General features: G+C 41.9%; 1 protein-coding gene across 2 annotated transcripts in view; it reads left to right on the top strand.

Moving 5' to 3' along the window:
• Positions 1-12608, top strand: part of JAK1 (Janus kinase 1) — a 144041-nt gene that overhangs the window by 100253 nt on the left and 31180 nt on the right. For both annotated transcript variants that reach the window (XM_059924029.1, XM_059924036.1), the window contains exons 5-8: positions 3649-3802; positions 7071-7234; positions 9119-9461; positions 11027-11212. In XM_059924029.1, coding sequence (XP_059780012.1) covers positions 3649-3802; positions 7071-7234; positions 9119-9461; positions 11027-11212 — 847 coding nt within the window. The remainder of the gene's footprint in view (positions 1-3648; positions 3803-7070; positions 7235-9118; positions 9462-11026; positions 11213-12608) is intronic.

Below are 12608 nucleotides of genomic sequence, written 5' to 3'. Positions count from 1 at the left end.
TGGTGACTGTTTCAGCGGAATCCCAGCTCTGTGTTCTTGTACTTTAATTATAGTTTTCTGCCTTTAGGTAATTTTGATAGCTATTGTTTTGTAATGTATCTTAATATAAGACAAGCATATTCTTTATTCCTTTTTAAGTAAAAAACATTTTCTTGCCTTTTCATCTAAATGAATTTTACTATCCATTAGTAAAGTTCTATAGAAACCTAAAGAGAATTCGTTGTATATAATAGCTGTACATAAACTTAGAATATGTAATCATCTGTAATATAATTTTCTCAAAAACTTGCAAGGAAGGCATATCTCTTATTGGCAGGTCTGTCTATCCCGCCAATAAGGGGGATAATCTCTCCCTCCCTCCTTCCTTCCTTCCTGCAGTGTTCTTCCACATCATTCTGCAAAGGAATATCAGCAGCTATCATACTACATTTATTTAGATCATTCTTAATTTTTTTCCTTTAGCATGTTGTAATATCAGAAATTGGCCCAAGTTTAATAATTAATTTTGAAAGGAGCGCACAATTTCTGTCTTCAGTGTACTTACTAGTTTTGTCTTATTAGCGATTAGGAAGATGTTGATTTTTTTTTTTCCTTGAAACATTCCCTGTTGTTACATTTATTTATTTATTTTTCTTGAAGTATAGTGGATTTACAATATTAGTTTCATATGTACAACATAGTGATTCAATATTTTTGTAGGTTATACTCCACTTAAAGTTATTACAAAATAATGGCTATATTTCCCTGTGCTATACAGTATATCCTTGTTGCTTATGGAAGATGTTGATTTTGGCAGTTAACTGATCTAAAGGTTTTTTCTTTTTATTGTCTTATTAAATAGAGAGCTGTCAGCCTTTGACTATAGGCAATTTCCAGAGATACAGCCTTGTTTTAGGCTCCCTTCAGCCTTTCTGTAGTGGAGAAGCTGCACATTGCCTTATCTTGTCTGAACATCTTACCAAAAGGCTTCCAAGGCAAGGCTGGTCTCGCAGGGCTCAGACAGCAACCTCAGAAAATGTCCTCGTTCAGCCCCGAGGGAGTATGATGGGTCCTTGGTTCTTTATCATAGAGACTCAGCGGGGTGTGGGAGATCTATGGCTCCAACTGGTTCAGGGAAAATCTGTCTTCAGTGTTGCTCTTTCAGACAACTTCCTCCATCCTTGAATCCTTTCCCCCCTCATCCCAGGTAAGCTTCCATACCATACATAATTCTCATTCTCTCATTACCACCTTCCTCCACTCTCAAACAGAATTTACCTGTCCTGCGTGCCCCTCTGTCAGAGCCTCACTTTGAACCTTTGTATATGGAGTGCCCGGCACACGATTAGCACTCAGAAGCTCTTAGCTACTCTCTTAATCGTCCCATTTAGACCCTCTCACCTGTCTCCTCCCAGGAAGACCCCCTGGAACTTATAGTAGATCACTAGATTATTGTATGAATGAAGAGAACTCTCCATTTTGGATTTCCCTCAGCAGTCAGAGGAGTTGGCCACGGCCTTGTCCATCTTTTTCTGCCCCAGTGTCAGATTTCCTGTATCTGCTCAGCTGGTAGGGCTGGTTCACCTCTTACTTTCTGCCTGCCCAGGGCAGCCGATCCTGGAGGAGTCCTCCCCGCCTTGCTCTGTTCTGCCCTTGAAGAGCAGGCACCTCAGCCTGGGGGCAGCATGAATGCTGGCCTCTGTGTCAGCTGAGAGCCTCAGGCTTCTACTCTCCTGTGGGAAGGTACGGGGACAGTCCTGCAGCTGTGGTTTATGCTGCATGTGGACTCTGTGGATACGTGGCTCTTTCTGTCTGAGAGAGAGATGCCAAAGGCCACAGTCAAATTATCAGTCATTTCCGTGAGTTATGTGGAAGATGGGCTGTATAGAATCACTTGAAAGTTGTAAAATGTTGATTTTTACCTTTAAAGTAACTTCTTATCCATCGTTTCCATTTTAATTGCTACTTCTTGAGTTAGGTCATTCATTTGCTGTTTCTGCATCCAGCAAGCGTGTATTAAGCACCTGTTATATGCCAGGCGCTGGGGATTTAGCGATGAGCAAGGCACTGAGGCCTCTGACCCCACAAACCTCACAGCATTGCCCAGGCTGCTGTCTTAGGCGCCTGCTTGTCTCTTGGCCTCTCTCATTTTAGTCCATTTTCTGTGGGGCTCTCTTCTAGTGGGATCCTGCCTCACATCAGTTTGTCTCAGTCTTTCCTCTGCCTTCTGTGTATGGTCCAGACTCCATAGCCTGGTATTTATTTATCCTAGTCCCAACTCCCTTCCCCAACCCTTTACCCTTCCCTGCCACATCCCCTGGCAGAGGCAACAACTTCTTCCTCCTTGGTACTCCTTTGGCACCGTATCTGAGACACTCATGTTCAAGAAAAACTTATCTATGAGACACAATGCCTTGGGCTCATGATGTTATTAGGGGTCCACAGAAGTGTTTTAATTTTATTAAAATCAGGAAAAAAAATAATCCAGCCTGGATTATATTCATCTTTATACCAACATAGCTGTAAAATATAACTTTAATATTTCTTTTTACGGAGGAAAGGAAAACTGTGTGGGGTCCATGAAAGTCACAGTGTAGCCCTATTTATGAGATGTGCCCCCTGGATTTAACTGATTGCCTATAGACGGAATTCACAGCAGGCGGGGACTGTGCCTGAGAACCCCTTGTGTTTCAGAGCCTGGCCCAGGACCTGGCATGCCCTAGGCTCTGCAAATATAGCTCACTGACATATCTGAGTTTAACGGCAGCTCCTTTTTGGGAGGTTTTATATGTTCCTTCTCCATGCCGTGGTGGTTTTTCATCAGCACATGGGCATGTCAAGGGAGAGAGGCCCAGGTACCCTCTGAGTCTGTAGCCTAGAGCTGGCCTGGATCAGCTTGGCTCAGTCATTTTCACGCATTCCAGAACTCATTGTGTTTCTCTTACAGGTGGCAGAGGAAAGTAGTAGTGGAGAGAACAGGCTTGTGGTCTTAGGTGACCTAGCTTCTCGGAACCTCAGTTTTCCTCATCTATAAAATGGAAACAATGAAACATACCTTGTACAGTTGCTGTAAGCATTAAATAGCATAATGTATATAAAGCATTTATTAGTTCAGGGCACTGCAGCTGATGCTTGTAGTAGTGTTTGTATATTTCTTCTGTTTTAAAACTTTGTTCATTGTAAGATTAAAAAGTGTCAGTAACAGCCATCTGAGAATTAGGAAAGACTGCTACGTTAACTGTATGTCTTGACTGTATGATGAAACTAGATTTCAGAAATGTTAAACTGTGAAATAGGTCTTGGATTCAAGGCAGGCTGGCATTACTAACGGTGGAGGGAGTTGCTGGACTAGCATCTAGTTCTAGACAGCAGTGTTTTGCTATCTAGGAAGACGGAGTGGAAATTCCTTTGTGATTTTAAGGAAGTCACTTTATCTCCCTGAGTCATAGATGAGGTTCTGGCAGTATGCTCTTCACAGAGTGCTTGTAAGAATGAAAAGAAAAGGACCTTATAGACAGTGAAGCGCTACACAGATGAAAGGTCTGTCTGTTTACTTCTCAGGGAAGTTTAATCTCTGGCACTGATCGCTCTGGGTAGAACCAGGACACCTCTCCCACGCATGCCAAGGTCCCCTTTCCCACAGTTAACATTCATCTTCCTGCCTTCCAGGTTCTATTTCACCAACTGGCACGGGACCAATGATAACGAACAGTCAGTATGGCGACATTCTCCAAAGAAGCAGAAGAGCAGCTACGAGAAAAAAAAAGTTCCAGATGCAACCCCTCTCCTTGACGCCAGCTCATTGGAGTATCTGTTTGCTCAGGTAAGATGTTGGGCCCAGGAGAGCCTGGAGTTTGTGGGGTGGGTAAGACATGGTAGGGGTCAGATTCCCTGGTGCAGCCGACCATGGTGGCAGCTAAGATGCTTTATGGCCTGTTCCATGGGTAGTTCTCACCAACCCTGGACTTGCCCCAGGTGAGGAGGGGGAAGGCAGTTCAGCATCCAACAGGCTGGTTATCCCACTTGGTGGGCTTTTTGGGCTTTACTTCTTCCCCATTCCTTTCTTTTTCCCCCCTCCTACCATTTCAGTTCGTGTCTACGGTGCCTCCTGTGCAGAGAGCAGAGGGGAGCTATAAGTGAGGGAAGGTGTAGTTCAGCAAGGCTAATCACGAAGGTACTTCTCAGCAGTCACAGAGAGGAAGGAGGTGGCCACTCTGAGTCACAGTGGTGGCAGGGTAGAATGATAAGACACTAGAAAAAAGCCAGAAAGGGAAGTTAAAGTCACCTAAATTACATTACCCTGAGATAACTAACATTTTTGTTTATGTGTTTCCTGATTTTATCATGCAAATATGTATTATGCACTGTGTAGTTTTTGAAAATATCTTATTCTGAGTGTCTGTGTACTTTTTGCTAAGGCGCTGCAGAAACTGTGGTGAACAAGACAGACATGGTCTCTGCAAGCACCAGACATATAGTTGAGTTGGACGAACAAAACAAGCAGATAAAATGATACATAGATAATACACAAGAAATTGTGGAAAGTGCTATGAAGAAAAAGGCCTTTGTCATAGAGAATATGGGGAGGGAGGTTTGAATGGGGAGACCTAATTTAAATAGTGTGATCAGAGAAGATCCCTCTAAAGAAGTGGCATTTATACTGAACTTTGAAGAATAAAAAAGTGTCTGCAATTCTAAGAGAGGAGTGGGGAAAGTATTTCTTCAGAGTAGAGCAAAGCTTTTCAGAAGCAGCACTACTGACATTTTGGGCTGGTTAATTCTTTGTTGTAAGGGATTGTGGAATATTTATCCACACCCCTGGCCTCCTCTCCTTAGATGCCAGTAGCACCAGTGTAGTGGCAGTAGAGTTGGAGAAAAATGGGTGGATCTGCGATTAATTTTGGAGATGGATTTGATATGATTTGCTTATGAGTTGGATGTGGAAGGTGAGGATATTTGAAGAATCGAAGAGAATTTTGAGATTTATTTTGGGCAGTGTTTGATAGATAACGGAGTGATTCCCTGCATAGGGAAGACTGGGAGCAGCAGGTTGGAGAAGAGGTGGAAATTAGGAGCTCTCTTCTGAAGATACCTGTGAGATACACAAGTGGAGATTTCGGGTAGGAAATCGAGTGTGAGACTGGAATCCAGAGGAAAAGTCAGCCTTTATTTAACTAATCCTTGTTTCTGAACAGTTTTGGTTTTTCTTGATTTTTTTCCCCTGTTACGCTATCACTGTTACAAAACAGCCTCATACATACGTCTAAATATGTGCTCTGTTTATTATTTCCTTAGGATATACTTTTACACGTATGGGTTATGTGCCACAGTTGTATTCTTTCGTACAGCTTTAGTTGTGATTGCACACTATCCACGTTCCATAATATACCTGAGGACTGGCCTCAGAGACAGTAGAGAAATGGGACAGGGCACAGCCCTGGGCAGATAACTGTGTGGAAAAAATAAGTGAACTGGCCATTTTCAGATGGGTCTTTTTGAATTCAGCCTCCCAGTTTTACATATATTCATTTCTGAGATTGATTCTTTTACTTTTTTGGGAGAGGAAGTGTAAAAAAAGAGGGCACCATACTTCAAGAGTAAGTATTATATTAGAACCTGACTTTTCAGAGCTTCAGGAATGAGTTACTTAAGGTAGTTGTACAGTGATGTTGACAGAAAATCACAGCCAGACAAAATAGTTTCAGATTTTGTTCTCCTCTTCACACATTGCTGGTGGAGATGATTGTTGTTGGTCCTTGGTAGTTTGTAGAAGAGGTCAGTGTCCTTTTCTTACTGAGAGGAACAAGAAGTCTTATCTTGGGGAAAAGGGGGAACTGCAGCAGTGAGAACCCTCCGTCCAAAACCCACTAAACTAAAGTTGATTCAGGGAAAGTGAGTGTCTTCCTTATGTAGGAACACCACCCCCATACTTCATGTCTGCCTCTTTTCGAGCTGGAGAAAGGCTAACGAGGTCCCAATCCTAAGAGCTCTGTACACTTCCAGTCGGTGAGTAAAGACTGAGTGTGACTGTAGCACAGTGTTGCAGAGCCGTAGCCCTGCAGTCACATCTGGTCTGACCCTCTACCCCACCACTCACTAGGTCCCCAGCTCCCACAGTATTCTGTCTTTCTACTTGACTTTGGTTTTGGTAACTACTTGAGTTTATATATTTCTGTTTGTTTGTTCTTCTTTCTTTCCTGGAAACCTCCGTAGGGTCCGCGATGTGGTTTGGTTTACTGCTGTATCCCTAGCACCTAGAATAACATCTGGCCCGTAATTGGTTCTTGTTAATCAATGATTACCAAGTGAGTGAATGAAGTTATTTAACCTTTTGGTGCCTTAGATTTCTCAGCTGTTAGGCAGAGATGGTGATGTTAGCAACCCCCTCATAGGGCTGTTGTAAAGATTAAGTGAAATAGTAAATGAGAGGAACCTCGCACAGTGCCTAGCACTCAGGTTAGGGCTTAATAAAGGGGACCTAGCAGCCTTCACTGGCTCGTGGAATGTGGCGTGCCTCAATGAGTGAGGGGGTGTACTTTGGTGATACATTTCACTACCGGAAACTTGAACAGCAGATGTTGAAAAAACTTACGTGTGGTAATGATGCAGTGTAGAATCTGGATTCCTTCTCCTTTCTGTAAATCTACACCAGAAGGGTGTGTGGTGCTCTGTCATTTATACACCGGTTCGTTGTGGAGTTAACAAATAATCAAACCCCAGACAGCTGTCACGTCCCATGCCCTGGTGCAGCCCAAGCCTAGTACATGCTGCTTTTCATCATCACTTACATGGGAGCCCCACAGAGGGGCTTCATGTGTTCATACCGTTCACCAGCACCCAGCATAGTGCTCAGTGAGTGTTTATTAAACGAATGAATTAACCTGGGGAGACCTTTCCCAAGCCCCTTCATGCCCAGCTGTTGAGAAAGAGCTTTGGTGCCAGAGAAACTCTAAATCTCGTTAGTCTCATTGCTGTACTGCTTATTGGGTAGCACCTCCCTGTATGGGGAACCTTCCTCTCAAGATCAGAAACATGGGTGGACTCTTTGAAACTTAAGTGATGGTTCCTTTCTTCTCACCTCTGCTCCAAAGGGACAGTATGATTTGGTCAAATGCCTGGCTCCCATTCGAGACCCCAAGACGGAGCAGGATGGGCATGATATTGAGAACGAGTGTCTGGGAATGGCCGTCCTGGCCATCTCCCACTATGCCATGATGAAGAAGATGCAGTTGCCAGAACTTCCCAAGGACATCAGGTAAACCTTCCTGCTGGCTAAAGACTTGATTGTGGGGATGGTGTTATTTTTGTATGTTTTCATACATCTCAGCTTAACTACTGCCAGCTCTTGGCTGACTACTGCTCTCTGCAGAGCGCAGCTCTTTTTTAGAATATTTATGAAAGGTAACACAGTTACAACTGTGTCCTGATTTTGAATGTTGGCTGATGACCTCAGAAATTTGTACTAGGGTGACAGTTCTGAGCTGGGGTGCCAGTCAAATTAGTGGCCTGCATGCCCTCCCCCTTCCTCTCTGCCCATGCTGGGCATTGCCATCTATCACTGAACTTTTTCCTTTTGTGCTGGATCTGTCCTAAAATCCTTCTGATTATAGCTCTACAGGCAGCTGTTATCGTTCCCGGCCAGAACTAGTTCACTAGAGAGCCGCTAATTCCGATGTGAAGCACGATCAACTGTTACCTTAAGAAAACTGTATTTACTTAAAATTATCATTTGTGATCAAGTCTTTGTGAAGGATTATTGAATCTGTGTAACTCCCACTCATCTATGAAATATGATTTTTATTTTAATTTTTTTTTGGCCTCACTGTGCAGCATGCGGGATCTTAGTTCCCCGACCAGGGATCAAACCTGTGCCCCCTGCAGTGGAAGCGCAGACTCTTAACCACTGGACCACCAGGGAAGTCTGGAAATATAATTTTTAAATCAGTGAGCTATTGTGATTGTCATAAGACAGTCTCATTTTGAAGAGGGAATTATTTATAGCGGTGTTATTTGTGATAGGTGGCATGTATCTTCTCATAAGGTTACTTCTTGTATCTCCTTGCCCTTGACCAGAGTCTGGAGCAGATCACAAGTTGTTCCTCAGAAATGCAGGGACTGATTAGACATACGCTGTTCTGCTACTTTCTCTGTGTTCTGTGGCTTTTGCTCTGGGCACCTCCTCTTTATTTTTTCATTAGGCTAAAGTAAAAAATGATAACTCTCCTCTGATTTTCCTCTCTATTACATTAATCTAAAAAAATTACAATATTTGTTGGGGATAAATTTCAAACTCCACAGTTTTCCACGGTTGTGAAACCATCTGTGCAGCAGGGATTTCCCTGTGCCAGGTGTTTTTTCAGGCCTGGGAGTAACAGGCCAACGGGTCTCCCCACTTTGACCCCCAGTGGACTTGTTCTCTTTTTCTTTGGTGTTCATACTCTTCTTAAAGCTGGCTCCTGTTCTAGCAGTATATCCATTTGCGGAGATTCTGTTAGTCACAGATACTCTCTCATTAGCACCTGGATGGGTAACTAATCGTTCAGTTTACTTGTTGATCCATTTAATATATCTGAGACATTTGCACATGGCAAACACTAAGTCTTTTGTATTTAATTAGCTTTTATGGGTTTTTTCCCATTTCTTGTAAAAATAGTTTTTGATCTTTATAGAAAAACTGTAAAATAGATAGGCAAGTAGAACATACAAAACATCTTCCGTTACTCTTGACACCTTCCAGACGGCTTTCTAACTGATGCTGAATCTTAGTAACAGTGTTTATGTGAACACCAGTGTGCACAGGAACAGTGACACACTAGCAAACAAAAACACAGATAAGTGCATTTTGCTGCCTGCCTTTGTGACCCAGAAAATCTGATGATTCCTGTAGGAATTCCCATTTCAGTAAAATCTGTGGAGCATGTACTTTTCTCTTTTCTTTCAGTCCCTGTTCACCTCGATCTCCTTACGATTATCATCCTCAGAGTTTTACTCCATCTAAGACCCTCTGGGAGTAGACCCTTCTTTCTCATTTGGCAACACAGGGAAGGAAGATTTATAGACTTAGGTTTGTTTCTGCACTATTCTGCTAACCTATACATGAAAAAGAGACTTTTTTTTTTTTTTTTTTACTTTGTTTCAGCTACAAGCGATATATTCCAGAAACATTGAATAAGTCCATCAGACAGAGGAACCTTCTCACCAGGATGCGGATAAATAACGTTTTCAAGGATTTCCTAAAGGAGTTTAACAACAAGACCATTTGTGACAGCAGTGTGTCCACACACGACCTGAAGGTGAAATACCTGGCTACCTTGGAAACTTTGACAAAACATTATGGTGCTGAAATATTTGAGACTTCCATGCTACTGATTTCATCAGAAAATGAGATGAATCGGTTCCATCCGAATGATAATGGAAACATTCTCTGCTATGAAGTGATGGTGACCGGAAATCTTGGAATCCAGTGGAGGCAGAAACCAAATGTAAGTGCTGATAGGTGGCTGATCAGAACAGAACATCCTGTGTCACATGGTGTGTTCCGTGTATTCTGTTGGGATTATCTCTTTGCATGTTCATCACCCCTGTCAGCTGAGTTTATTTCATGGGCTAGAGACCATGTATCATTCATCTTTTATTGTATCCATGTAGCAGTAGATCTAAAATAAATATTTATTGAGTTCTGTAGGGAAACAGATATATAATAACAACATATACAATATGTAATAATATAGTAATAACAGCAGACATGTACCAAGTGCTCACCATGTACCAAGTCCTTCTCTAAGCATTTTACATGTATTAACTCATTTATTCCTTAAAACAAATCTGTGAGAGATAGTACCATTTTCCCTATTTTGTAGATGAACACAGAGGCACAGACAAGTTAAGAAGCTTGCCCAAGGTCATAACTAACTAATAGTGATTATGCCAAGAATTGAATTTAGCCCTCTGGTTCCGTGAAATAGAGTAATTTTTCTTGCAATTTGGAGCTTCTTTTTGAAGTGTTTGTTGGATGAGGCAATAGAGCAGAGTGGTTTAAAAGCATGGGTTTTAAATCTAAATAGACGTGGTTCAAATCCTAGCTCCACTGTTTATACTCACATGGCCTTGGGAGGGTTACTTCACATATATCAGCCACATATCATTCATCTATAAAATGGTGATACTTAGTGTATTACCTCATAGTGTTGAGAGAACTGAATGTCGTTTAGCACAGAGCTTGGCATATGATAAATGTTCAATAAATTATTATAGCTGCTATTGTCATCATCATCATTATTATTGTAAATAATAATAATGTTGAAGTAAAGGTGAGATTTACTTTCTACTCCTATTTTATTCTCATGCTAAAATAACAATGCCAAACACTTATCAAGTGTTTTCTGTGTAGTGTGGGTACTGTGTTAATAAGAACTTACCTACTGCTCAAAGAACCTTGTGAAGATGTAAGATCTCTGATTATGGATGAGGAAATGGAGGCACAAAGAGATGACCTAACAAAGTAACTGGCAGAGGCAGGATCTTATCCCAGATCTCTAGTCTCCAAGACTTCTGCTACACAAAATACGTACGCTTGTGCAGACATGTATGACTCCCTAGGTTATCCAAGCATGGGATTCATACCTTCTCTTGAAAATTCCAACTTGAATGTGGCTGTAAAGTCAAGACAATCAGTGATAGATTCTAAAAGGAGAAAGCCTGTGTTCAAATGGGGGGACCTGATTGTAGATGCGTGTCTAGTGAGCAGTTATTTCCGTTCCTGAGTTTGCTTGCACACTATAGATTATGTAAAGAGTTTCGTCAGTGTGTTCATTAAGATCTGTTCCAGGTGTAGGATCCCAGGCATCCCTGATGGGACCAAACAGGCCCATGGGGACCCAGATAGGCTCATGGGTGCTAACTCTCCCAGTTCCTCTGTCAGTCCAGGCACGCTGGCTTTCTCCTCCTCGGCTGCAGGCCTTCTGTTGGTTTGCCAGGAGAAAATGAGAAATACCAATAGAAAATGAGAAAGCTGACTTCACTCTGTCACTTTTATGTATCTTATCAGGTTGTTCCTGTTGAAAAGGAGAAAAATAAACTGAAACGGAAAAAACTGGAAAATAAACACAAGAAGGATGAGGAGAAAAACAAAATCCGGGAAGAGTGGAACAATTTTTCTTACTTCCCTGAGATCACTCACATTGTAATCAAGGAGTCTGCGGTCAGCATTAATAAGCAGGACAACAAAAAAATGGTAAGTTTGCTTCAGAAGTGATTCACCCTGGGTCTGGTGTTGGGGGGGAGACTTTGCTGAGGACAGTTACGCAGCATGTGCTCTTCAGGGTTCCTGTCCCAAAGAGAAAATCTTATGATCGTCTTATTTAAGCCAAAAGGTCCCTATTGCTGACATTGACATTATCAATGTCTGTTTTTAAGTTACACGGGTACATTCTAGTGCCTTTCTTTGGTCTTCAAATGTGTATCTGCTTCAGGATTTGCTGTCTTCCCAAAGATATTTCAGCATCAATATTTAGTTCACAAAAGTTAGTGGATTTGAAGATAAACATCACTGAGTGAGTGTCAGCATTTTCTCCCAAGGGCTCCTGCACAGCCTCTCTGCTGAGTTGGGTGGGTCATCTGGAATGAGGTCGGTGGGAAGCCCCACTTTGCACTCGAGCAGACTGTCTAGCCGGTGGCTCTTGCCACAGTGACAGTCCTCATCATGGTGTCAAGCACACCCAAGTGACTCTCGGACAGAGGAAGGGGGTGTTCAACCTCTCTTCCTCTTTTTTTGGTATCACTTGAGGACGTGATCTAGACAGGCAGGCCAGTTTGGCAGGGGAAGTGGGAGTCCTGCCAGAATAAACATGTTTGTGTTGGGGAAGTCACGGCTGACCGCACATGGGGAGGACAGGTGGGTGAGTCACGGTGCTGCATGCAATGAAGGTAGTCATCTAGGGAAATACCAAGTTTTGCCTAAAAATTTCAAATACCTTGTTAAAATCATAACACTCAGTACTGGGAAGGAATCTGGTGATATGGTTTAGGACAGATGGTCATTCTTTTAGATATACCGTTTGGGAAAGCAATTTGGTAAACATGTGTTAAAAACCTTGAAAGTATCTATATATCCCTCCATACAGGAAATGAGGACCTGTCTTCTAGAAACAATGAGAGATGCAGGCAGTGGTCTATGAATGAGAATGTTTATCCCAGCAGTATTTACAGTGTCAAAATACTGAAACTAACCTGCATATATGATAATAGGAAAACGAGAGAATAAAACACAACTCATCTGAGTAGTAGAATATTATGTAAACAAATTGCCGAATTAAAAAAAAATCCGGAAAAATGCTTCATAAATGGAAGAAAGCAGAATATAAAACTATTGGTAGAATGGAACCAATTTTGTTAAAAAAAATTATGCACATACATACACATGCTCTTAGAAAAATAATCAAATATTAACAACTGTTTGTTTATGATGGGATTATGAATGATTTTAATTTTTAATTCTCCCCATCCTCCCCATTTTTTTAAACAATAAAGATACATTGATTTCGTTAGAAAACTGTAGTAAAAATGTGAAGGAAGTAGAAGAAGAGCCCAGATAGATGTTAGTGGAGAGATGGGAAATGGTGGGAGGGAGA

This window comes from Balaenoptera ricei, chromosome 1 (genome assembly GCF_028023285.1).
Source record: "Balaenoptera ricei isolate mBalRic1 chromosome 1, mBalRic1.hap2, whole genome shotgun sequence".
Taxonomy (NCBI): Eukaryota; Metazoa; Chordata; class Mammalia; order Artiodactyla; family Balaenopteridae; genus Balaenoptera; species Balaenoptera ricei.
Note: the sequence above shows the minus strand (reverse complement) of the source record. Positions and strands in the feature narration are given on the sequence as shown.